The following is a 26,671-nucleotide window of genomic DNA, read 5'->3' as shown; positions in this document are numbered from 1 at the left end:
TGGCTTTGCATCTGCTTTGCATAGGGTTAGACACCAGGAAAAACCACAGGAAAATTAACTCTTGTCTCAGCTTGTCCAATCTCTGTCAGAGAAAGCTTATTATTTATCCTGAGTCTGGAGCTGTATTTTTACATTTCCTCTCCCCACCCCACAAGCGCTGACAGTCAGGTGGTGAAAGCTCATGCATTCTCATTGTTAAAATGATATTAGCTTTCTTGTATAATGTTTGGGATTGGGTATATCTGAATAAGGTAAATGTGTGGTTGAAGGGGTTATAGCTGCATTTGGGCCTGGTACATGATTTCACAAGGGAACTGGGATTGGTGGTTTGCCCTGCGTGTCCTCAAAGATCCATATCCTGGGAGGATCCAGAGGACTGAAATATTTCAATGCAAATATGAGGAAGCCTTTGAATTCATAAATATGCTTTAACTTTACAAAAGCATTTAGCTTCAGCACATGGAAGTGTCTGGTATTTTAGACATCTTCGCCTGTGCAAAGATAATAACTGTCTGTGCTCTGAAATTGCTCTGAAGAAACAATCACTAGAATGTGGTATCTCATTGAACAACACTTCTGTAAAATCTAGGAAACTTTGCATCACTTGCGCCGACTTTTCAACAACATGTAATTTAATATTTTTGACCAGTTCATTTATTTCAGCTTGTTGTTAAACCACTTTACCCATAAGCCTGAGAAGGCATTTCTAAAATCATTGTTAATGAGAGCAAACTACAAGTTTGTAGTGGACGTTTATGAACAAATCTGTACACAGCAAAGAAATAAAACCTTGCATCCTGCTTCTTCCAGAACCCCAGCAATTCCTTTCGTCTTCCAACTATTCGCACAGTGATTGTTTGCACATTTCACTGAGATCATATGGAGACACGGGGATTCAAGCTGTCATCAGGACCTGAATCTTTCACAGAGGAGGTTCTCTTCTCTTCTGATCCTAGCAGTGACTGTGTGGGCTTAAAGATGAACAGCCTCTCCCCATATAAAGTTCCACAGATGAGAGCATGCATCAAAGCTGTTTGTGGAACGTCAGCATTATGTACAGGACTGGGAAAGTTCTCCTGTGACACAGGCATTTTCCCACTGTGTTAGGAAGAACCACAACACTCACACAGTTTTCCTAGGGGGAGCAAAATACCAAAGTTGAGATCCTGTTATCCTAAGAGAGCTGATCAGGGCACTTAACTTCAGTTACCGAACATCTGCATTCAAATCCTTTCTTTGCTTCTTTCACACCACAGATGGGAATATGGGCTTCCCACATCCCAAGCTTGTGGTTTTACCACCAGGCTACTTGTTCTTTGAAAGCAGGTTTTTCTTTAGGTTTTTACATCTGCTCATGCGAGACAGTCTACTTAATAAGCAATCTGAATCACTCCGTTTTAGCACTCATTTGTGAGATGATTCTGTATGTTCCACTGTCATATGCATTTTCATGAGTATTAGAAACAGTCTAGTAAGAACACTGAACACAAAAATGACGTCTAAGGAGTGAGGAGAAACAGGGATCATAAGATGCTTACCAATTTCATTTCCTCTACAGGAATATGTTCATAATAACATATTCATAATAACATCTACCCTCCCATTGCATATATGCATCCTTACACAGGCTTCCATAGGAGTGCATAGGACTTCTGTCACTGGGTTCAATGACAGAGAAAACTGATTTCTGGAACACAAGGAGAGCAGCTTGTCCGACCTTTCCTAGGCTCTGCCTGAAAAGACAGCATTTTTCACACAACAGCTCCAAGATGCGTTTGCTATCTCAACAAATCTTAACACCTTAGCATCAGGGAACAGTGTTAAAAAGCGGCAACGGGGCTCCAGCTTATTTCAGCAAATTAATCACAGGAATACACTTTCTAAATTAGATGGCACAGTCCCAAAGGGTTAATGGCTTTGCTGCTCAGATAGGTACAGCCCAGAATCACGCTGAGAACCAAAGAAGCTGGAAGTTGGGTCACACACAGTTGTGGAGAACAAAGCTCCGGCCTCTCAAATTAAATCTCTTGATCACCAGATGTGTAGGCATGCTGTGTTTGTTTTTGACCTTCCATTTTCAAGAGGGAAAGCAAAACGGCTCCAATTAATCCCTGGTGTAAGCCAGTCAGCATGGCTGCAGTCAGCCCCGGAGCAGGCTGTTATTAGGAGCAAGCTTCGCCATCTGAAAAAATCCCACGGCTTTGGGTGCAGTGCATGCGTTCAGAGGGTCCCGTGTCACATCTCCTCAGTTACCAGGAATTACGCTTTTGGGCTTTAGTAAGAAAACAGGCTTAATTATGCAATTGTCAGCTCGTTTAACAACAAAACAAAGCAAAACGTTTATGTTCGTTAACTTTTGGACTGAACATCTCGGCGGCTAAATGCCGGAGCCTCGCACGTTATTTTGAAATCAGCCAATGGCCATCGGCTGCCTGAGCTTCGCGACGACTCCGCGAGGCCCGTCTGACATTTCTCTGACCGGCTACGGATAAAACCGCTTTATTTTATTCTTGCCGAGTCGGCTTCCCACGCCGCCACGGCCCGACAGCCGGCGCGGCCCGCTCGGGGCAGGGAGCATCGCCCGCAAGGCGAAGGCGGGCGCAGGCCCCGTTCGCCCAGCGCCCCGTTTCTCATAAGAACGCGCGCCCCTGCCGCCGCCCTCCAAGCGGGTGGCCCCACCAGCGGGCTGCGGAGGGAAGCGCCACCCTCCCCCCTCCACACCGCCTCTCTCACCCCGGCCGGCTGAGGCGGTGCGGCGAGGGGAGGGGCCGAGGAGCACGGAGCGCGGAGCGCATCGATCGCTCTCATCCATCGGACGGCTCGCTCGGTGCTCGGCTCCCTCGGCAGCTCCAGCCCCGGCCCTCCCCGTCCCCCGCCATTTCAGACCGGGACGGAAAGGGACGCGGAGCGGGCGCCGCGCGCGGCGGGCAGGGAGACGCCGGCGTGCTCCCGCGGCCCGCAGAGCGCCGGGCAGGTACCAGTACCCGACCCCCTGGTTCGCGCTTTCCCCTCCCCCCCCTCTTTCCCTCTCTCCCCGCCGAGGCGGGGCAGGAGAAGCGACTCCCCGCAGCCGGTCGCCCCCTCGACCCCCCCTCGCCCTCGGTGCCGCTGATCGCGGGGAGCGGCCGGACGGCGGTCACCCAAGCGGCCCGCGCCCGCCCCTCGCTTTCCGTCCCCGCGGCGCGGCGGGACAGGTGGCCAACGCCCTCCGGGAGCCCGGCACCTGGTGCTGAGTCAATCCCGCGCCTCGCGCCGCTCCCGCTTTCCTCCTCTCATCACCCCGCATCCTGCCCGCGAGGTCGGCTCGCAAACTTAGGCGGCCCCGGCGGCTCCGCGCTGGGGGAGCCGGGGCGGGGAGGGCGGCGGCCGGGCCGCGGAGGTGCCGAGCCCGTGCTAGCGCCCTCGCAGCGCTGCGGTGCCGGGGCTGGGCGGGATGAGGGGAGAGAGGTGAGAGCCGCGGCCCCGTCCCGCCGAGCCTCTGCGGCTGGCGGCTGCGCTCCCTGCTCGATGGACGGAGGGGCGGGCTGCCGTGCCGCTGGAACTTGAGAAGAAAGCGGTGGGGAACGAGAGCGTGTCTGAGGAATCTCTTCCCTTCGTAGCTTTTTGTCCTTTTTTCCGGGAGGGAACCGCTTTCCGGTAGTAGTAAAGGAACGCGATAGTGAATGAAGCTACACCGACGGCATCCTCGCTGGTCTGATCCCAACCCTTTCTGCCTAACGTTGCTTTCTTTGCCTCCAGGTCTGCTAAAAAATGACAGAGTATAAGCTTGTTGTCGTTGGAGCTGGTGGTGTGGGCAAGAGCGCCTTGACAATACAGCTCATTCAGAACCACTTTGTGGATGAGTATGACCCTACCATAGAGGTAAACACCTCCGTCTTAGCTTCGTGTGCTGGGAGGTTAGCAGTGCTGCTGGGAGTTGTTTGCTGTTGAACATTACTGCAAAAACGCTATAGAACAAGACTGTATTAAATAAAAAGTAAAGAATAGCATCACACTGGCATTAGCAAACTGCTGTACTTCTTGAGCTGGCTGTATAACAACAGCTACAGTGAAAAATGAGCAGTTCTGTGAAGTGGAAATGTGGCGCGTGTTAGTTGCTGTGTTGTGTTGGACACTTTGAACGTGAGTTTGCAGGATCTTGGTAAGGAAGTACTTGCCAAACTCTAATGGGGAAAGGGTGCCAAAACTCACTGTAGCTCCGCATCGGTCTCTTAATATCAAAATGGAAAGTCACACGTAAGGAGAGATTTCACTTCTGAAATGCATGTGTCAGGCTTTCTCAGCTCTTATCATCAGGATCTGTGTCACATGGTGAGGAATGTGTTCTGGGATGTTATGCTGAATGAGGCAAAAATTTGGAACTCAATTTTTTTTTTTTTTTTTTTTTTAACAAGCAGTTGTATGTTTCTGTGCATCTAGAAAAAGATGTAGGATAGCTGCTATCGTGAATTCTTTTCTGTACATGGCACAGTCCTTCAGAATCTGAAAATCTGTTTGAACTTACACAGTTCTGTTATTTTAGAGGCTTTTAATGAGTAGGCAGGTCTGGCTTTGTAAATAGTGTTGTCTGAAATCTCCTGTGGGTAGTTTGATTTAATAACCTCAGACTGTATGAAAGGAGAAATGACATTATAACTTACCCGGGATTTTTATGTTCCCAGCACTGAAATATTCTGCAGCTTATGACTTCACTTATATGTTTACACAATGAGGTGCTTCCAACCTCACTTGAAGGCATCGCAAGGGTATAAATCTGGGCTTAATGTGGTGACTCAGAAATGGTTCTGGAGTCATTCTCAGGTAGGCACGAGTGAAAGGAGCCAGTGTCCCAAGATGGTAGGAGGCTGTCTTACTTCAGTGAAGTACAGGCCTGAGTTGGTGTTCCACAAAGGGGGATGCACCAGGCTGTGTTTGGGATTACCTTTAATGTGCCTGTGTACTTTGTCTGACGCGTGGCCAGGTAGATTACCCTATGCTTGCTGAAGGTTTTGTGAATGGATAGGAAGAATGTTTACCTTGCACTAGCAAGGTAGCTCTTTCAGTTATTAAGATTTGAAATCTGAAAACAAAATGTCAACCCAGAACAGTCTTAAAAAACAAGAAACACAACTCATTGAGAAGAACAGGCAAAATGGGATTTTACTTTTTGGTTGCAAAAGGAACTTACAGAGTTGTTGGTAACACTTGTACTACTTGCTCATCATCTAGGTTTCTTGGATTAGAGGTACATTTAAATTTTGCAGAAAGCACTGTTGAGGTTCTACGTTAGAAGTTGTCTGAAAAGGACAAACCTGTGTAAACCGTTCAGGAACGCAAGAACTTAAATGTCAGTTCTAAATCACTTGAGGGATTTTTGCTAATCAGCAAGTTGAGTATTTTGAGGAATGCTGAAGGCATTGTAATGATAATAAAACATGCGGTGCTTGTAGGAAGGACATTGAATTCTAGAGCAGCAGCTTTTATTCAGTAATGGACAGGGTAAGTTGTCTGTAAGGCTGTGGTGTGGTCTGCAATCAAACAATATGATTTTCTGGGAGAAACCTACAGCCTAATGGATTTTGCCTGCATCAACAGCTTGTTGAATGTAACAGTATTAGTCTGCTTGTACTCAGTCAAGAACTTGTAGGGAGCTGGTTGCCGTTTTTGCCTTGTAAATCCTGAGACCTTATGGATGGATATTCTATCTACCCGCCTGGTAGATCACTTTGTGTGCTCATGGTGTTATAATTCTGTAACTTGGTTAGGTTTGTAGGGAGTACATACTTCAGTTACTGTGGGGTGCTCTGTTATTTGGAGAAGCAGATGGTTTCCAGCTAGGGGGCTTGTAGTTGGGTTTAAATGCTTCACTTCTGGCTAGGGCACAATCCCTTCAGAAGGGTTTGGTTGTGCTTCCTGTGTATAGGTGTAGTTCTGGTATGGGGCTGCCCAAAGAACAGTAGCTGTAGAAAGGCTCACTTTTTGTGCAATGAGGAAATAAGGCTACGGTTGTGACCAGTAAATAAGTGGTTCAGTAGTGTCACAACTATTGTTTTTCACTGACTACTGTTTCTTTTTCTACTGTTTTTTTTTTTTTGTTTGTTTTGTTGTTGTTGTTTCCAAAACATGCCTTTTCCTCAAAAATAATGAGGTATTTTGGAGTAGGCATAGAAAAGAGCTGAGTGTTTGTTGTATGCTGTGGGTTTGTTGTATACTGTGGGTTCCATACCTACCTGGTTGTTCAGTTGTTTTAAATCTTTCATGGTAACCATTGTGAAATTCATCTCTTCTTAAATTCTTACATTGCTGAAACAGTGCAGGAGAGAAAAAAAAAAAAAAAAACAACTGGTTGCTTAACTACAGATACATTGTCTAACATTCACATTTGTATTCTTTTCAGTGGAATTAGTGAATGAACAAATAACTTACCTGCTTGGGAAGCTTCGTGTCTCATGATCTAGTCAAAAAACATGTATTTATTTTGTATTTTGTATCTGAATTTATTACAGTTGATGACAGGGGAAAAAAATAAAATTACTGTGTGCTTGAGTAACTCCTGTTATTCAGAAATAAATTTGTTGTGTTTATCACAATTTCGTATCTTTCTTGAAATGGATGTCAAAGCACATTTACAGCCAAGCAATTTTAAGTGTTTTTTTTTCTAAGTGTGTACACTCACCCTTTGAGCTCTGGCTTAATGCACAGAGCAGTTGGACTGATGCCCTCTACTGGTCGAGATTCGTTAAATCTTTATTTGCAATATCTTCCGTGATTACTTTAAAATCAATTCTTTTTATAGTGTCAGCACACATGTACTAGCATTTAGGTCATGTTTTCAGTGACTTGGAGAAGGAGTTGTCCTCCTTGCTGGCTGTCAAAGGATTTTTCAATTGGATTAGCAAAATCCCTTGAGTGATTTAGGAATACTGATATTTAAGTCTGTGTGTTTTTCAATGACCTGTGCACCTGTGGAACTTCCACCAACATGTTGTAGTAGCTTCATAATAATTATGATATTTTAATATTTAATCATTGTTAGAGTGGATTCCTAAAAAAAGTAGTTACTCTCCTAGATGGGGTTTCTTTAGTCAGTGGATTTTTTTTTTTTTCCAGATAAACTCAATTTGTGACAGGAAGCTGATATGCCATCTTTAGTTATCGGTAATTGTTGTGAACAAATGGAATTATTATTGTTCCTTTAGCATAATGTGTGTGTTTTATATTTTTTTTATGGCTTGAAAGATCAATAACAGCAGGCTGTGTGATTAATTAAATTGAAACTCTTTGATGTAGATAATGTCTGCATACTCAGAGAAGTGACAAGTTCATATTTGGAGTCATGTACAGTGTTGCATTTAATTTCTAGTTTGCATTTTGTTTTATATACAGTAGTCCTACGTTAGGTGCTTTTCCATTGCCATATCTTCCAGTGTGCAGTGAAGCTGCTGGATTTCAAAAACATCATGAGAAGGGGTTTTTTTGTTGTTAAAAGGGAGTCTGCCCATGTTGGGTTCTGATACTCCATTTTGAAGTAGAGGGCCAGTAAGATGATCAGGGGGCTGGAGCACCTCTCCTGTGAGGAAAGGCTGAGGGAACTGGGCTTGGTTAGCTTGGAGAAGAGAAGGCTCTGGGGAGACCTCATTGTGGCCTTCCAGTACATGAAGAGAGCATATAAACAGGAGGGGGAATGGCTGTTTACGAGGGTGGGCAATGATAGGACAGGGGGGAATGATTTTAAACTGAGACATGGGAGGTTTGGTTAGATATCAGGAGGAAGTTTTTCACAAAGAGAGGGTGGTGACACACTGGAACAGGTTGCCCAAGGAGGCTGTGGATGCCCCATCCCTGCAGGCATTCAAGACCAGGCTGGATGTGGATGTGGCAGCCTGGTCTGGTGGTTGACAACCCTGCACGTAGCAGGGGGGTTGAAACTAGATGACCATTGTGGTCCTTTTCCACCAAGGTCATTCCGCGATTCCATGATGATTCTATGACAGGTATTGTAGCAGTGTAACTAGCTTTGAGTTCCTCAGTTCATCCTGCACTATTTTTTTTTCTTGGACTTGGTAATTTCTTACAGTATGGTAACATTTGAATGTTATCTGCGTTTGGGCTGTGTGGGCAGGTATTCACTGTGGTGCTGCTATGGAGGTCTCAGCAACCTGAGCTGTTGATGTGGTGGTTTGGTTTTCTTACAGTGCCAAATAGGATTTTTTAGGCTTGACTTTTTTGCAGGGGAGAGGGTGGGAAAAAAACAGCAACTGAAAAAGCCATATATTTATTTTTTCAGCAATTTGATAGGAAATCATAAACTTGAGTTTTCTCTCCCACATCCTTAGTCTTTTCCATCTCAGATCCTCTCTTCTAGTTTTCTTTCAGAACAAACTATCTGAAAGCATTCCTTGCTCATCTACCTGTGCTGTGCTTTGTGCTCATGCAGCTTTGCTGCTGCTGGTGTGGCATATTAAAACTAGCATTTCTTGCAGGAAGAATTTTAAAATGGTTTTCTTTGATGAAAATTACTTAAAGCTTTTGTTTAGAGCTCAGCTTTGGAGAGTTGCTTTCCCTCTAGAGTGATGAATTGCACAGAAATTCATATTTTTAAAGTAGCAGTCAAATTGTAAGAAGAAAATGAAATGGGCTTTTTTTATGACTGATGCAATGCCAGAAGTTCTGTTAATACATTGCTGAACTGTGATAAAGTTGATAGGATGTGGGAGATCTCCTGTTGATTGAAGTGAGTTGGGATAAAGATGGGCAGGCTTTTTTCCTTCTCATTTAAGCGCTGAGATGGAATGTTAGCCTTATTTTAAAATACACTGGAGATTGTGTATTTCTCTCAGCTTTTATATTTCAAAGACTGCCAACTGCTTACTTGAACACTGAATTTGCACTTCTGTGACATTAATACTTCCAGAATCACGTTGGAGCTGTACTTGTATGTTAAGGGTAAGAAGTCAATATCGTTTTATCTGGTATTGTTGAATTGTATCAAGGCTCGAGATAAATAAGAGCCCAGCATTTGTTTACTTGAACATACTGATTCTATACAGCTGTCTTTTGATTGTTTTTAGGATTAGCAACAAGAAAGAGCAAACTTCTGTGTTAAAAAAAACAAACCAAACCACCGAATTGATAAAGTGCACAGCGTATAGTGCTTAAAATTGATGCAAAGGAAGGAAGGCCGTGCAGAATTCATCTTGAAGTCGGCTAGAATTGCAACTTCAGTTCCCCTCACAGTAGCTTCAGTTCGTGGTTGTTTTTTTTTTTTTTTTTTTTTTTTGTAGAGTATTAAAAAGATCCTGCTTATATAACAAGAGCACAAGCAATATTATGTTAATCTCTAGCTAAAGGATCTGAAAGGTTATGCCATGATTTCCTCTTGACGCCTTTTATTTGCTGTGAGTATTATTAACTGAGAATAATTTGTGGTGCTCAGTGACATTTTTAGTTTACTGACATGGTCTTATTATAATAGATAGTGCTTGTAGGAAATAGAGGTTTGGATGAAAAAATAGGACTCGTGCTCTCGTTATTGCTAAAACTATGTGCTTACAGAAGTCTAGCACCAAAAGACCTGTAAATAAGCATTACTTTTAGCTGCTTGGGACTCTGTACAGATTTCGGCTACTTGAGTCAGTGACCTGAAAACTTTGAGTTGATAGTGTTGAAATAATTTGTTCCAGCATCTCTCGGAACCTATCAGGGCTTGTGTCTGATTTTGTGCTTTGTGTTGCTCTGTCTTGTCTGAAAAACTTGAACTTCAAATGTATTTACTAAATTTTGGTAATTTGATAACAAATGTTATATGCAGCTGCTTAGGGATATAAAACAGCTTTTTCCACCTCAAACTCTGAAGGTTTCTTATGCTTTACTTCCTTTTCAGGGGCATAGATTTTTGGAGTAGTTGTTCTGCTTGTGAACTTTTTCTATTTTATTATTTTGTGCATGTTGTGGGCATGATGTTTTTATTGACATCCATAGAATGAAGGCCACATTTCACTTATTTTTTTTTTTTTTTTCCAATTGAGTTAGCTTATAGTTAAATCTTTTAAAATCAGGATTACAGCTTTCTTCAATTCTCACATGAACAAAGGGAGAGGTTTTTGATCTGGATTCAATTTGAACTTTTTGTCTCTTTGTACAAAATGAGAAATAAGAATGCTGTGTGTATGTGCATACGTGCATATGCATGCAGTGTTACTTGCTGAAGACACAGAATGCAGATCAGAACATGTCCTTCCAGTAGCATTTTCATTTCTGGATTAATGTCTGAGCAGAAAGATCGGCTACCAGTTATGCTTTCATTTGCCTATCTGTAAAATTGGATTATAAGTGTTTTCAGGTATGATCAACTACTGGAAAACAACTTGAACATCTTTTGAACTATCTGTGCTTAAAAACTTTGTTTGTATTTAACCATGTGTTTTTTTTTTTTCTCTCTTCTTTAGGATTCCTACAGAAAGCAAGTAGTAATTGATGGGGAAACCTGTCTCTTGGATATTCTTGATACAGCAGGTCAAGAAGAATATAGTGCAATGAGGGACCAATATATGAGAACAGGAGAAGGCTTCCTGTGTGTATTTGCTATAAACAATACAAAATCTTTTGAAGATATTCACCATTATAGGTGTGTATGCTGAAAGATGAATGACTAACTCTTGTATTAGCTGTGTGGGTTGCTTGCTTTTTACACTGGATAATGAACTGACCTCTCATGAAATAGCACTTAAAGGAAAATTTGCAAATTAGCAGTGTTGCAATTTACTTGTCCATTTGTAAGTCTGTAATTTTCGGTAATTGAAAATCTGTTGTTTCATTCTGGAGTTAAGCAGGCAATGTATCTGAAAGCTCTCTGTTATGAATGGCTGTTACTGCCTTAATAGATATTATTTTTGTAGTAAGAAATTATCTGAAAGTAAACTCTGCCTATTCCATAAATAAAATTGTGGGTTAAAGATGAAAAACACAGTTTAAAATTTACAGATAATATATTGTTAGCCTTTCTTCTCTGGGGGAAGAGGAGGAAAATACCCATGCAAGAGTATCTAAGTGGGTACCTAAATGGTAACCTGGGCTCTGACACCTTAAAGAAAAAAAAAAAATAAAAAGGATCCCCATATGAAATTTCACATCCAGGATGATGGCTGATTGAGTTAGTTAAAAATTGAAACTCGTGCTTACTTGATGGCAGCTACACTAAAATGGAAGAGAAGCAGTCTCTACTTCTGTTATCAGTACCAGCAAGTTATAACTTTTTAGCTTCATATTGCATTGAATTCTGCTTGGGAGTTGTGTCAGAAGGCAAATCCCACCAAAGATCACTGATTTTAGCAGCATCAGTTTAAGGTTGTTCCCAAATGCATAAGTTAAGCTATTCCAAGTTAAATATTTAAATGCTGTTGAGTTTGTGTTGCTGTGTAGCATAGGAATGACTTGCTGTAAGTAATAACCACAAACTCAACATCTACTTTTAAACTGAAGTTGCCCATTTTGTAACAAATTAAAATCACTGATTCGTCACTTAAGGTGGGATACCTTATGATAGATAGTTCAAGGTAATCAGAGTGAGGAGCTGTAGCTGTCTGGATTGTGTAGCTTTATTTCTCCTGTATGCTAGCAGTTCAGCTCATTTGGTAGTGTAGTGTTGATTTCAGTTGCTAAACTGGTACATTTCTAGCTACAAAATTAGTTTACTGCTGGCTTACCTTCCTGTAGCAACTGTGGGATCAGGGGAGTTCTGTACGCCCTTTGTTTCAGGACTGTTACTTTTCCAAACTGAAATTGAGCTAGCCAGTCTTCATATACCTTTCACTATATCTAAAATGTAGTAAGTGAAGAATGTGATGTACCAGCAGCTTCCTAATAAAAATGGAATAGATTAGAGTTCTCAACTAGAGATAAAAAATATCTCGCTCTCAGAAAAACACCCTACATCTCCATTGTCTAACCAGATTATTAGAAAGGAGTTTCGTCTGTCTGTAGAGGAGGAAGGAAATGGTAAGGTGTTGACATAAGGCAAAAAGGAGTGTGAAGTTTGCTTTTAAGCTTCATAAAGAAATAGTTGTAGACTTGCACGGGGAGGCCTTCTGGGTTTTAACTCAGCGCTGTGAGCTGAATGCAGGAGCTCCTCCTGTGCATTCCCACACCTGTGGATGACTTTGCTGACTGAAGCTGAATGTTTCTAAATAAATAACTGAAAACTGAAAAATAAATAATAAAATGAAATGAATAATATGAATAAAATGAAATGAATAAAATGAATAATAATAAAATGAAATAAAAAACTGAAAGCAACGACTGCATTAAGAAGAAGACTTATAGACTGTTTAAGAAAGCAAGGAAAGAAAAGAAGAAATAAATGATTGTTATTTGAGATTCTTTACAAGTACATCTAAATGGTATGGTAAAAACATTTTCTAGCTAGTCTTTTAAAAGACTCTACCAGATTTCTCTTTTCAGAGAATCAGACCAGTGGTCTTCGGAGTTTAAAATCCCTTTATCTAAGTGCATAGTTTATGATGCTGACTTAGCCTGAAAAACACAGTACAGGCAGAGGGCTTTTGACTGTTTTATCTCAGCAAATGAACTGGGTATTGTGAGTGCAAAGTATGGGAAATGGGTAGTAAGATTTATACCAGAGCTGACATTAACTGTTGTTTTTGGGGAAGATTCTTGTGTAGTGACATGAGAAGCTATGGCAGTTCAGCTTACTGAGCACTGCTGATAGAAACACTTGCTGCAACATGCCAGCCTTTTAAGAATAAAGTAATAAGCTTGATAGTGATAGGACTTGATCAATTTATTTATTTTTTAGTAGCTTCTAATAGTGAATGTGCAGTGAATTAATATAAGGAATGATGTTGAAATGCCATAATTTCATTTGTTGTATGTTTTATAATCTACTGTATGAACTATTAATATCTGTTAAATAAACTCTTTTTTTTCTTTAGGGAACAAATAAAAAGAGTTAAAGACTCTGAAGATGTCCCAATGGTGCTAGTAGGAAACAAATGTGATTTGCCTTCCAGAACAGTAGATACAAAACAAGCTCAGGACTTAGCAAGAAGTTATGGAATTCCTTTTATTGAAACATCAGCAAAGACAAGACAGGTAAAGCTCACAACTTGCAAATCAAAATGTAGCACTCAGCTCAGTTTTCATCAAGTTAATCATTCTGAGCATTACCAATCATTACAGCAATGAATTTGTTTCTTCAGAGTAGAAATTCTTGTGGTGTCTTTTCTTTCTGTCAGCTCTCTGACTGCTGATAATTGTTTATTAATTTGTGATTTGCTTCTGTTGCGCAAACTGAAAGAATGAGACCTGGGCTGCTGGTACTCTCCACTGTCAGTTGCAGAATTCTTATTATGCTAGGCTTTATATGTAAAAAGTACACCTGTTTAGAGGTGAAATGTTTGTTTTCTCTCCTCTGCAAGAGGATTAAGCAGACAATACATTAGTTTATTCTAAGCTCAATAACAAAAGAAAGAATCTTTTAAGGTGTTAATTTAACATGAGTGGAACGTGCTTCAAATACCTTTTTATAAGTAAGCAATTGACTGTAAGTCTTTTTTTTGAAGCTACAGGTGGTTTGGATATTAGATACTAGGAGGGAATTCTTTACTACTCTTTACTCAGAGGGTAGTGAGATGCTGGAGCTCAGGCTGCCCAGGGGAGCTGTGGATGCCCCATCCCTGGAGGTGTTCAGGATCAGGTTGGATGCGGCTCTGGGCAGCCTGAGCTGTTGGGTGCAGTCCTGCCCATGGCAGGGAGTGGAATTAGGTAGGCTTTAAGGCCTGTAAGTCATTCTATGATTTTTGCAGGGTGAATTGTTTGTGGCAAGCAATAACTTTCCAAATCTTTAGAGCACACGTTTGTTTGTTGTACTCAGCTGCTGTAGATGGAAGAGACAGTATTAGAGCTCTTTCAGTATTTCTGTAACTCTGGGAGAAAGGTGAAGGAGGTGGTATATCTGCACTCAAAAGAAGATAAGTATACAATATAAATGAAACTGGTTATGTACTGAAGAAACCATTCCTTTAAAAACAAAACAAAACAAAACAAAACAAAAAAAAAAAAACAAAAAACAAAAAAACCAGTTGGTTTGCATTGGGGTTTGATATTTTTCACAGGAGAACAGGGACTTACACTCAGTACGGAATTACAGCAGATTTGAGTGATCAAATAACTTTTCTTCTCTGCCTCTTCAGAAGTACTGCATGTAAATCGGTACATACATGTAGCAAAAAAATGCAAATAAGGGCAGAGTGCTGCAGTTTGAGTAATGTCATGCATCTGCTGAATAGATGGAGCTGCGTCACTTGACAGAACTTCTTTGTAAACAGTACATAAATTATTTCTATATTAAAAGGAATGACAATTTTATTAGTGCAAATATGCTGTACCCACCCAAGTTTCTGACAAGTTGAGGCCTGGACCAATTACTGAAACTTTGCTGAGGATTCAATGGAATTCTAACTTCAGGCAATAAGGAAGAGCCAGTAAACCCTTGTCAGGTAGGGTAAGTAAAATAGAGCTACAGAACTTCAATGGCTGATGATCAATGAGGCACAAGAAAGAGTGTGGCATATAAATGGTCTGGATAATTATGGTGGTTAGAAGCTCCTGTGTTAGTGGCTGTCACTGAAATGTTAAGATAAAAAGGAAGAACTCTGAAATTGCATTTGAGGTTTGAAATACGAAGTCTGTATTAACATCTAGATGTAACTTTGTTCAGCCTGCTATATAGTGTCACATCTTGTTTAAGGAATACTCTTCTCAAATCCTCTAATGAAAGTGGATTGAAAATGATGTAATGTTCAAAGAAGTCCCAGTCTTCACATTATCCTACAAGCCTACCTAGTGAAAAATTTCACACTCACAGATTGCCATTCCTGTTCAGTTTTCTGGTCTTCAGTTATGCAAAGTAGTATCAGCTTTGTTTCTCTTTAACCCAGGTGTGCCTCTAAGGGGTCTGCTGGAGCTTTGTACTTTTCACTGCACAATCATGACTCATGTATGAACTGCTGCAACTTATTTCTTGGTGTTTTTTTACTTCATATTTCTAGAGGTGTCAACTGAAATATTATAGAAAGGGAAAGCCTTTAGTTTTTCAGTGCTGATCTTTACACCCTCTGCAGATAAGTAATCGCTCAAAAGTCTCAGATTTTATGGTAGGGATACCTGCTGGTCTATTCTGGAAGGTAACATTCTCAAAAGGTGAACCATTAGATACGCTTATTTCACAGTGTGGCATTAAACCTCCTAATGATGCAGTGTATTAAAATGGTAAGATTGAATGGAATTGAAAGAAGGAGCTGATCTTTAAGTACAGCAAGCTCATCTAAATATTTGTGTTTGTGTATATATATATATATATATGTGTGTGTGTTATGACTTTTAAGTCACATTAATTGATATAAAATACATATGTACATTTACCTTCTTCCAAAGTCATTCTCTGAAGTGGGGGTGTGGAGGAGTCAAACCATTTTATGAGCTGGATGTGGCCCATAGAATGTATTTCTAGTAGGCAGAATTCAGTCCTTGGTGTAAAAAGAAATGAGAGAGAGAGAGAGAGAGAAGGAGATATCTATACATCTGATCCTTTCTGTGGCTATATGAAGAACTTGTGCCATTGGGTAAGTGTAGCTGATGGCCTAATAACTTTGAGAGTCTATATAAGGCCCAAGAAGATTATTCAGCAGCAGGAACATTCTTACTCTTCCGTTTATGCAGCTGCTGGCACTGATGCCCTGCTGGAGGGCTCCCCACTGCCCACTTGCTTTTGCCATTCCTTTTGCCCTGGCTTTGCTGGAGACCAACAAGAAGCAAAAGGGCTTCAGGGTGAGGAAGTGAGGGAGGTGAAACTGCAGTGGAGTTACCTGTCTATTCTGTTTTGATTGCTGAGATGTGTCTTTTAAAAGACAGTGCAGTGTGCTCAGGCATTACCTTGTATCTTAAAATCGGGATTAGTTGAAAGAGATTTTATATAATTGATAGGTGGGGCCAGAAGTAGGAAAGGAAATAACACTGAAATGGAAGTGTTTTAAAAGCTAATGTAATTGGTTTTCATTCCATTCTGACTGGCATAAAAGTCATGTTGTTACACAAATCCTTGTGTGATTTTTTTTTTTTTTTTTTTTTCTTTTTTTCATACAAATTGTTGAGTTGAGCAGTAAAGTATTAACTTGGTGGATCTTACAGGTTGGGTATAGGGCTGTAGATTATTGGTTGTGGTTAATGGGGTGTTCGTTCTTGTCTTGTTAGCTAAACCACTGATTAAAGTGAATATTATGTGACTTTTATAAATAGCACTATTGCTATTTTGTATATGTAAGCCAGTGTCTGTACTGGTGGTTTTATAGTGCATGTTGCATCACTTATCCTTTCATAGTCCTTATGCAGAAGAGTATGAATTGTCAGGGTTTATTTTTATAGCTGTTCTTACTTCTCCCTGTCTGACACAGCCTTTAATTTTAAATTCTTCCCTGTGCATATAGTGCATAGTCCCCCATCATGGGAGTGAGAGAGGAGGGGCAGGATGATCCTGACAAAGGGCTACTAGATCTGGCATTTGTTACTGTGCCATTTACCTCAGTTACACGACTTTCAGTGGAATGTTTGACTACCTTCTAAGTCAGAAGCATGTTGAAAACATTGCCATTGAGATCATGGGTTCTTCACGTTGCTCAAATTCTAAACTCTGCCAAAGGGTATTTTTTGCTTCCATTTCTGTTGGCTGGTTAATTATTTTAGATGTGTAAACCAGGCTTGTTTAAGAAAGTAATACTGAAAACTCTTAAAGGAAATTGGTATTAAAATGACTCGTGTTTATAATAGCTTGGCACCTGGCTCTCTAAAAATGTCACCTTGTGCTATTGAAATTAGCACAAATGTTTCTTTGTATGCATTTGTTTTCAGAATAATTTTCCTCAACAGCATTCATAAGACTGTTCTCGATGGTGGCAGTAGTAGCAATTTCTTTTTTCACTCTGTCTCTCTGCCTCTCTCTGCATTGCTAAAGCAAATCATGGCTCCTGTTGGTGATGGGAAAGATGGCAATAAACATAGAGTGATGAACTGTTGCCTGATTATTTATGTGAAATCTCCATAATCAAATTATGTATTTCTACTGCAAAACAGTAGATTTGCAAAGCGTTGATTCTCGTACAGCCTGTGCTTTGGCACGTAGCAGCTGATCAATATTGAATCTTTCCTCCTCAGGAATAAGTTTCCATGCCTTCTAGGAAAACATGAAAGCATGAGCTTTACTTGAGTTTTGATGTTTGTAATAGCTCCTTTAAATTTTTCAAGACCTGGAACCTAAGAAGGCTCAACTTGTCAGTAGTTCACTACATGCTTACTGGACACATCTTGTGTAACAGATATCACCCAAGAAATAAATTAATTTAGTCTTTAAATTCGAATGACTGTAATTTTGAAGAACTCACAAATAAGCAGCAGTCTTAAGATAGCCCATGGTGTGGTTCATGCAAAGTGACCCACTAACTGTAGCAGCGAATGTTAGCTATTTTCATTATTGGGTGCACAATAAAAAGATGAGCAGGAGAGGAACTTAAAGAAAATCTGTCATACAGAAGCTCAGATTTTGAGTAATAATAAAGTTCTGGGGTTTAAATTAATCTGTATTCTTGATGTTCAGTCTCTTTCATTTTTATTTCCAAATAATGAGCTTGTGTTAAATTAACAACAGTGTTGATCTGACTGAAGAGACAAGTCATGAGGTTGACTGAGGAGAGATTTGCTTGTCCTTTAAAAGCTGTAGCTAAACATTGCCACCAACTTAACGATAGCGCTGTACTTCCCTATTTGCTGAAACAAACCAATCCTCATTATTTTTTCTTTAAATGCTTATGGTATCCTTATCTCTAAGTGTGTAAAGGCATAGCTGTGGAGAGGTAGTATGTGAGACCAGAGGGTGAAATGCTGCTCTGTTGGCCCTGGTGTGCTTGAGCAGCTCTCTGTAGCCAAACGAAGACGAGAGCAGCAGCAGGTCAGAGTCTGTATGGATGTAGTGCTGCCATAGGGCCTGACTCTGGCCCAGAGAGAAGAACTCAGGTGTGCCTTACATGTGGATCTGAACCAAGCTTTTACACATCATCAGTAATGAACTTGTTGCCTTGTCAGCGTGGAAGAATAACTTCTCTTATTACAGTATTTACATTGGGAAGTTATTCTGAAATACCATTGAGATACTTCTTAGAAAGCACTTTGCCATGACTCAGAAACCCATTCTTCTAAACCTGCTAGCATAATTCTTGCTCTCTAAAAAAGCTTTAAAAACAGTTTTCTCTAGAATTTTATATTCTTAAGGGAATTTATTTCTTTATCAACTCCTATGAACTTTTTCTACAATTTAGTAGCTTACTGCACAGATTTTGCAAAGCAAGTAGTTATTTAAAGTACAGAAGATAAACAAGATTACTTTTCTTTGCCAGCCCAAACAGTGACAGGTTCTGGCTTTGGCTAAGAAGTGAAAATAGTTGGCTAGCTGTATGTAAGTGTCCCCTAGTTACCAGTCTCATAGGGCTTTTTGTCTGCAAAATACATTCACACCCACAAAATTATGCAAAAATATTCAGAAATTGAAGCTGTTTTCAACACTGGAAGAAATGGGAGAAAATTCTCCATCTATTCTGATGGATGGGATCTTTGATTATCATCTCTGGACCCAATATGAGTGCAGACTTTCTGTGGATATCCATAGACTTCTCTCAAGTAAAGCTCATAATTTTGGTATTTTTTTTTTCCCCTGCCATGGTGTTCCAATATGTCAATACTGTCAATAAAGCAGTTTTTAAGGAGTTGTGTTTTACAATGCAGAGAGTGGAGGATGCTTTTTATACATTGGTGCGAGAGATTCGACAATACAGAGTGAAAAAAATCAGCAAAGAAGAAAAGACTCCAGGGTGCATGAAAATTAAAAAATGCCTTGTAATGTAACAGGGTAAGTTTTGTAATGTAATAGGGTAAGTTTTAAAGTCATTTGCTGAATAACACTGATCAACAGTATTTTGCAAATCAGATATTTTATGATTAACTGATTACATTATATAATATCATTTAGATTTTAGTCTGGCAGTCCTGAATAATATACCTAGCGAACACCTATAGATTTACTCTGTTTTTCCTGTTTCTTTTTTTGATAAATAGGTTAAAAGAAGATCTTTACTGCATATCAAGTTCTCCATCTGTAAAAATAGAGATTTTGTTTTGTGCCTCAGGAATTTGGGAGGAAAATATTTTAACACGGATTAATTGCAGATACTACAGAAGCTGTATGTTGAGTGCATCCTCAGGCTGATGAACTGAGGGGAGAGGATCATAGAACTTAAAATCTTTCTGAGATGTAGAAGGAGGTTTCTTGATTATTTTATTTATCTTTTTTTTGGAGCCTTTATACAGGGGAGGAAAAGGCAATGGTGAAGTACAACTGGAAAGAACAGTTGCAGGATTCTCACAAATAATCATTTTTTTAAATCAATACACTGCATTGCAAGCAAAAGGAAGGGGAGAGGGAAGAATTGGCAGTGTGTGAGAGGTGCTAGTCTAAATCATTGCCAGTGATGTTTGGGTAAACCATCGCAATAGCCCCTTGAGTTGGTTCTTTGCCTCTCACTGTGAGTGTGTGGTCTGTTACTCCTCTAATGGAGGATGATGTGGAGTTTCCTATTGCTTAAAAACCCATTGAAAAAGTTTTTTCACACTGTAAAACAGCTTGCAGAAAGTAAGAGGAATTTGACTTCTGTCTTTAAGAAGACTGTTGTAACTGAAGGAAGATTTCCTTTAATAAGGAGTGGGGGTAGAAGGGGAGAATCTTCTTTTATAAGCATGAGCACATCCAGTAAAAACTTATTATATTCTTAGCTTTTTAGTGATGAATGACTGCTTTGAGCTGCATCATTAGATGTTTTAAAAAAAAAGAAAAAAAAAAAGAAAAAAGATGCTTTGTGATACTATTTGTATCAAAGGCTTCCTTTTCATGAAACTGGAAACTCTAGTAATGACGCTACCCAAGTTTTGCATCCAAGTATCAATAAAATTAGTGCCAATAAAAAACTTTTTTTTTTTTTGTATTTATTTAAAAAAATAACTAAAAGCAGCTTGGCAAGACTGCTTTTGATGAGAGTAATATGAATTAAAATTGCTTAAGCATCCTTAAAGTAGCATTCTTAAGGCCAGCTTTTCCATTTCTTGCTCTTTGCTAGTATAGTCTCAATGTGAAATGTCTTTTATTTCCTTGGAAGGGCTTTTAAGTGTTACTACTAAGCCCCTGCCCTACACCTTGTTAATGGATTGACCTTGTTCTCTGAGCCCCTTTTCCTATGGGAAAGTTTATTTCTTTTTACTTATTTACAGAAACTTATTGGACTAATTCTGATAATGGGGAGTGATGGAAGCATTTATTTCTAAAACCCAAACTAAAATTTCCTTTGTATATTCGTACTTTAATGCTGTTTGATTTTCCTTTTTGTGGACTTTCCTGTGAGGAGTATAGGAGGAGTATAGGTTTTTTGTTTGTTTTTTTTTTTTTTGGAATGGAGGAATCTTTTCATTTCTTTTTTCTTTTCAATTCTCTTTTTTTTTTTTTTTTTTTTTTTTTTTTTTTTTTTTTTTCCTTTAACAGCTCAGAGAACATGTAGATAGGTCACTTTGAAAGCCATGCCTCCTATTTATTTCCATGGAAACTGCAACAGATACAAAGAGCACAATAACACTATTTGATAGAGCACATTCTCAGCTACAAAATGCTCTTTTTCAACATAGTCACCACTATTAGCAATGTTTTTTCACCAGAAATGAACAAGAGCTGCACGACTCATTCCTGAAAATGTGCACCAGCAAAGGTGCCACCGCTGTCATTGCTGCTGAAGAGCACCACCTCACTGTTTGGTCTCTGTAAACATTCAGAAAGTGTTGAGGAGTGTCAGTGGGTACCATTTTTCAACCTTCATATGCACTTTTGTGTCAGACACCATTCTGTCAGACTGCCTGCTCTGCTGCCATCTGTCCCACAACAACAAAATGTAATGGAATATTGGTAGGGAAATTCAACCTCTGCTGCCATATCAACAAACATACATCTGAAGTCATGGGCCAGCATCATAAAGTAGGAGGCATTACTTTCAGAGCAGCCCTTATACTTCCTTTCCATCTGCTTCCAACTTTTTCTGTCTACTTCAAAGAGAAATGAGTTTTTATTTTTTTTCCCCTCTGAGGAAGATCTTTTGTCAGCAATCAATATCTTTTTTTTCCTTTTTCTGTTACATACCTTATTTAAAAAACAGAAGGCTGTAGTGCTTTCAGTATCTGCTCAGCAGAGGAAACACTTGTCTTCATTTTCAAATGAATTCTACATAAATACCTTCAAGTTACTGATAGTCTTTGCAGCAACTTCGTATTTGGAGATTAAGCTAGGGATGATATACTCCAAAATTCTTGCACTACAGCTGTAGCACAGTAGTGATGATAGTGGCATGAGAAATCCAGCATTTAAAACACTCCGGCTTGTATTACTGCCCACTTAATAAGACTAAATGCATTCTATTTCAGCCTGCTGTATGTTAGATGAACTAAGGTGAGCAGCACCTAATGGTGTATTTGAGGCTTGCTCATTGTAACAAGTGTTGGAGTGATGCACAGTGTATGTCTTCCTTTCTTGCCTATGGGTTATCAAATTTGTTCAGGGTGTTTTTGTACCTCTTGGAATATCCAGTTTATGAAAGCTCATTAACTTACCAGTTCTTAATTAAAACTAATTTCATGATTTTTCAGTAGCACTGTGGAAGTGTATGCGTAATTTCTTTTTCTCATGACTCTGTGTGTGTATGAGATATACTTTCAAGGACTCTATTTGAGGCTGTAGTCCTTAGGAATCCAAATTCCTTGAGAATTTAGGGTGTGTAGGGTGACAGATTCAGGCTACTTGGCATGTCTGTAAACACATAACCAGACATCCAGACTTCTGTACAGCCACTAGATAACGCAATTGTAGTGCTCCAAAGAGAAGCTGTAGCCAGGATTGGACTGCTTTCTGAACATTCTGATTTTTCTGTTCCCTTCACTTAGTTGCCCTTTGGAAAAACAAATGCTATGAGCAAGCTGTCTTGTATGCAGCAAGTTGCTCTAAACCACTGTTTTCCAGAGCAGTGTGCTACAGCTCTGAGCATGCTCTCTGAATTCTGAGTTTCTAATCCTGAGCGTGGATTGAAAGCGCTGATTTGGTACATCTCATGCTTTCTGAAAAGTTTGTACACAGTGACTCCAGTGTTAGAGGGAGAAAGGTCTGCTGCGTGTGGTCCCTTGCTGCTGAAAGAGGTAACTGGGAAATTGACCACTCTTGATCTCGTTTGTAGTACTAACGCCTTCAGAGATCTTCTGTAATTGTGGAGTGTCCACTACTTGTATTCTAATTCTTGAATCTCCAGTTCTAACACACAAATACTCTAAATATTTTCTATGTTGTATTTACAGTTTATGCTTAAAATGAATTGTGACAGAACCAGAACTACCTAGTTAACAACTGTAAAGGCTTGCTCTGCAGAGGTATAAATGCAAGGACAAAAGCAAGTTATTCCCAAGTATTTTGCAACATGTGCTGTCTTTGAGATTACTACCTTAGGAGACGCAATGGAAGATTTCAGCCTTAACTGTGAAGTCACATGCAGAAAGGGCCACGGTATTACTTAAAACACAGATAAAATACCTTGTATAAAAACTAGTTTGAGGAGAGAAGGTTGCTCATTTGAAGACTAGAGTTACAGTTTCTGTTAAGCGCATCTTGCTTGAAGACACTGCTGAAAGCCATCAACTATCCTTGTAATGAATGTTGTAATGTGTAACACAGTAATGATGAGCCTGAAGTGCTGAAGGGTAGTTTTGTAACAAAATGTGAACAGTCACATAGAAGAATATCGTGCAAAGATCGTTCTTACATCATTCTTATGTTGTAAGAATGAAACTCTGTTGTTGACCGTTGTGACAAACTCTGTTGGTGAGGTGCTGGAACAGGCTGCCCAGGGAGGTGTTCAAGGCCAGGTTGGATGGGGCCCTGGGCAGCCTGGTCTAGTATTAAATGTGGAGGTTGGTGGCCCTGCATGTGGCAGGTGATTTGGAGCTTGATGATCCTTGAGGTCCCTTCCAACCTAAGCCCTTGTATGACTGGTTCTTAATACTTCCCTCCTGGTTGGCTGGGGATAAGAACTGCAAAAGATACACTGTGATCTGTTGCTATTTGTAGATCATTTCCCTGCATGAACTTTGCTAAATATTCACTTTGTGCATTAAGGCTGAAATCATAAGTAAAATATTCTCCCTCTATAAAATAATGCCAACCTTTTCTGATTCTCAAAAAACTTCACCTTTTACAGAGCTATGCATACTTCTTACGAGGTACACTACATCAATTTTATTTTAGCAAATAATATTTTCAAATATAGAGCAACTTAATTGCACATGTATTTCATATGTTGTAAGACCTTGTAAAACTCTATTACCAGTTTCAGAGGATAGGCAATGAAGGGCTTTGATCTAATATTGCTTATTTGTAAGTGTTAATATGCACAGGAGCAAACCAAGAGTGCTCATTTTTATTGGCAGCTTGAGGGCACGATAGCTGACAGGAGGTCTGCTGGCTGCAGGGCTGGATTTCTCAGCCCAGTTCTGTGCTGGTGCAGCTGGCTGCTGTGATACGATAACGTTATGCAGCTACTGCACATAAATAGGTCATTACAAAGTAAAGCCTGTAAAATTGCACTTGATTATGAGTCACATCAGGTTTATGGGTGTCTGGTCAAAAGTAATAAATTTTGTCAGTTACAGTTATCCCCCAAAAGTAGACAAACTATTCAGTGTGAAGAAACATTAGCTTTTGTGTCTGTAGCATAACTGTTGGAGCTCTGAAGGTTTTAAGTGGCTGTACATGATATATGATAGACTACAGACAGTTTGTTCCATGTGTCTTTGCATAAGTTGAATGGAAAGATTTATCAAATGTTAACTGATCATTGCAACATGATTGATTCAAATGATTTGTTTATGTAGAGTTTTTAAGAAACCTGTGGTGTGATAAAAGGAGCTGAGTACATGGATGAGTCATATCTATCTCTTTGGTTCTGAATTCCTGCTCTTGTGTTTGTATTTTAAAGCTATGTATAGATTTTTAAGCGTAAGCAAAGCTAACAAATGCTTCAGAGCTTTATTCTGAAATCCAGCAGTAGTACTATACACCCTTATAATCTAAATGTGGCTCATTCAGGTGGCTGATCCTCAGCCTGCAGCCAGGAGCATTTGCTCACACAGTGGCCACCTGCTCCCTAGAGCTGCTCTCCTGCAGAGCTGCACACAGGGATGCCATCAGATGTATGCATTCTCATGTAACTTCTCATGCAAACAGGAGACAGCTGCAGTCCCCCACCATCTCAGTTTTTCCCAACATGCCCATTCCCAAAGACGAGGGAATGCTCAAAAAGGTGTTGGTGTCCCAACAACTCCTACAACCCACAGCCTGCTCTTGGGGTGTTGTAAGGGCCTCAGCGAGGAGAGGATGCTGTCAGCTCTCCTGACACAGCTTCCTGCAGGGCAGGCTGCCGATTGAAAACACTTCACCTGGTCAGCTCAGGTGAAACGAGGCTGTACATGAGCAGGCAGCCGAGTCTGTTAAGGTGATCATAATGTGTGTATCTGTGTATCTTTTTAGGGTGTTGACGATGCCTTCTATACATTAGTTCGAGAAATCAGAAAACACAAAGAGAAGATGAGCAAAGACGGTAAAAAGAAGAAAAAGAAGACAAAGACAAAGTGTATAATTATGTAAATACAGTGTATCCTTATTCTTAAGACGTACTGAAGTAATTTTTGTACATTACACTAAATTATTAGCATTTGTTTTTAGCATTACTTTACTTTCTGCTTCATGATCCTGTTAGCTTTACCTGAATGCTTGTTTTAAATGACAGTGGAAACTTCATTCCTCTTAAAGTGCCAGTATTCTTTGAGTGTTGGTTCTTGAACTAGCAATGCCTGTGAAGAAAAATAAAAACAGAAAAAAAACCACACAAAAACCTGAGAACTGTCTTAGGACTCTTTGGTGCATGCACAGTTGCTAACTTACTACTTTTCTTACTGATTGTGAACTTCTGTTCTGTGTGTAAACAAAACAATGAAATGATGCTCTACATGTTCTAACATCCCCCTTAATTTTTACTATTTTTTATTTTTTAAATCTGGTTGGGAAAACAGACTAGTTAGCAAAAAAAGAATTTATTTTCAGATTTTCTTTTAGTTTAGACTGACTGCAATATAGAGAGACCAGAAGCCTTTATAGTCTTCCTGTAGATTTTGCTTCTAGGCATCTAGTCTTGTAGCATTTCAGATCAACTTTATTGAATGTAAAGATAAAACTTTCACAAAAAAATTTTTTCACTGCAATTTGTCTCAGTCACTCCTTAAATACTATATTTTTTCTATTAAAAAAAAAAAAAGAAAAATTAAAAAAAAGACACTAATGCACATCTGGCAATGGAAAAAGTAAAAGTTCTGATTAGATTGATTTCCTGTTGTTAATGTATTGCTTTAAAACTTTCACTGAACTTTTTCTGTCTGAAGACACCAAGGTGAAATCTTAGCTCTGCTGAGCTCCCAGTGGTAAATCTTCAGGTAGTTCAGTAGGAGGAGATTTCACCCTTAGTGTCTCCAGAAAATACTAGAAAGCCTTAATAGATAAGTTGATTCAATTTCTTAGGTTACTTCATACATGGATCCAGAATTTATCATAAGAATTAAGTCAGAATGAATCCTAAATTATATAGTAAATCAAAACCATTTGATTTTTTTTCCCCAAGGGTGGCATGAAATGTTTCCACATGCCCATTTTATGTAAAAATAGGAGCGGAATTTTAAATTCTAGTAACCTCAAATCAGTGAATGAATGAGCTTGAACTTAGCTGCTTCATGCAAATAATTTGGAAATCCACTATGCCATAAAAATGGTGTGGAATTTGCACTAATCTTCAGCATAGAACATGGTTTCCAGATTCAGTGTTGTTTATGTGATGTCTGTGAAGTGCTAGTTCTGTTGCACAGATTAAATGGTTGGTGAGTGGCATTCCAATGTCTAGACTGTCATGAAAATAGACCAAGGTTTTAATGTTGTCTTTCTCCGTGATTAAGTCTCTTGTGATTCTTTTTTTTTTTTTTTTTTTTTCCTTTCCGATCAGAATTAATGCAGAATTCAGGTTTCCTTTTTGGTACTGTAGTCTAACTATTCTGCACCCAAGTAAGAGCTAGTGTTTCCAGTGCTGCCAGTTCCTGTTTTCTTCCTGCAAAAGTTACAGCGCTAGGCTGTGTTAGTTGCCTCAGTGCCATAAGGCTCACTGGTACCCAGTCAGCTGCAGAACAGAATTGGAAGCGTGAGTTCGTGTACCAAAAGTAAAACAGAAGTCACTGAAGGATAGTGTAGGACAGTGCACTGGTAAGTTCTGAAAGCTTGGAAAAGGGAATAGCAGCATTGCCCAAACTTAACCTATAACTAAACCATTACGTGGAAAATTTACGCAGTATCACTTGAATCTACCAGTGTAACTTAGACCATTTATGTGATGTCAAAGGTGCGACTGCAGGCACACGTTTTGCTTCCTACAACAAAAATCAGCAGTGACTGTTAGGTGGA

The 26,671-nt window shown here is 39.7% G+C and overlaps 1 protein-coding gene across 3 annotated transcripts; it reads left to right on the top strand.

The window, feature by feature from the left end:
- Positions 1 to 2,891: 2,891 nt before the first annotated feature.
- KRAS (KRAS proto-oncogene, GTPase) lies at positions 2,892 to 26,213 on the top strand. 3 transcript variants are annotated; one of them, XM_042834965.1, is made up of 7 exons: positions 2,892 to 2,974; positions 3,739 to 3,861; positions 10,428 to 10,606; positions 12,930 to 13,089; positions 18,826 to 18,941; position 21,690; positions 24,701 to 26,213. In XM_042834965.1, the coding sequence occupies exons 2-7, from the start codon at positions 3,751 to 3,753 to the stop codon at positions 24,815 to 24,817; spliced, it is 684 nt and encodes a 227-aa protein (XP_042690899.1). In that variant the 5' UTR covers positions 2,892 to 2,974; positions 3,739 to 3,750; the 3' UTR covers positions 24,818 to 26,213. The 3 variants fall into 3 exon arrangements, with proteins under 3 accessions (XP_042690899.1, XP_042690897.1, XP_042690898.1); XM_042834963.1 differs by lacking the exon at position 21,690 and having other exon boundaries at positions 18,826 to 18,949; positions 24,701 to 24,777; XM_042834964.1 differs by lacking the exons at positions 18,826 to 18,941; position 21,690.
- The last annotated feature ends 458 nt before the right edge of the window (positions 26,214 to 26,671 follow it).

Source organism: Centrocercus urophasianus, unplaced genomic scaffold (assembly GCF_019232065.1).
Source record: "Centrocercus urophasianus isolate 14NV4802_14NV808 unplaced genomic scaffold, USGS_Curo_1.0 seq_5, whole genome shotgun sequence".
Taxonomy (NCBI): domain Eukaryota; kingdom Metazoa; phylum Chordata; class Aves; order Galliformes; family Phasianidae; genus Centrocercus; species Centrocercus urophasianus.
The sequence above is the reverse complement of the archived record's forward strand: the minus strand, read 5'-3'. Positions and strand labels throughout refer to the sequence as shown.

What these genes read in the sequence shown, in the direction of transcription:
- KRAS (XM_042834965.1), top strand. Translation starts at nt 3,751, where the DNA reads ATGACAGAGTATAAGCTTGTTGTCGTTGGAGCTGGTGGTGTGGGCAAG. An exon ending in AGTATGACCCTACCATAGAG is followed by an intron (nt 3,862 to 10,427) that starts GTAAACACCTCC and finishes TCTCTTCTTTAG; the next exon opens with GATTCCTACAGAAAGCAAGT. An exon ending in CATCAGCAAAGACAAGACAG is followed by an intron (nt 13,090 to 18,825) that starts GTAAAGCTCACA and finishes TTTACAATGCAG; the next exon opens with AGAGTGGAGGATGCTTTTTA.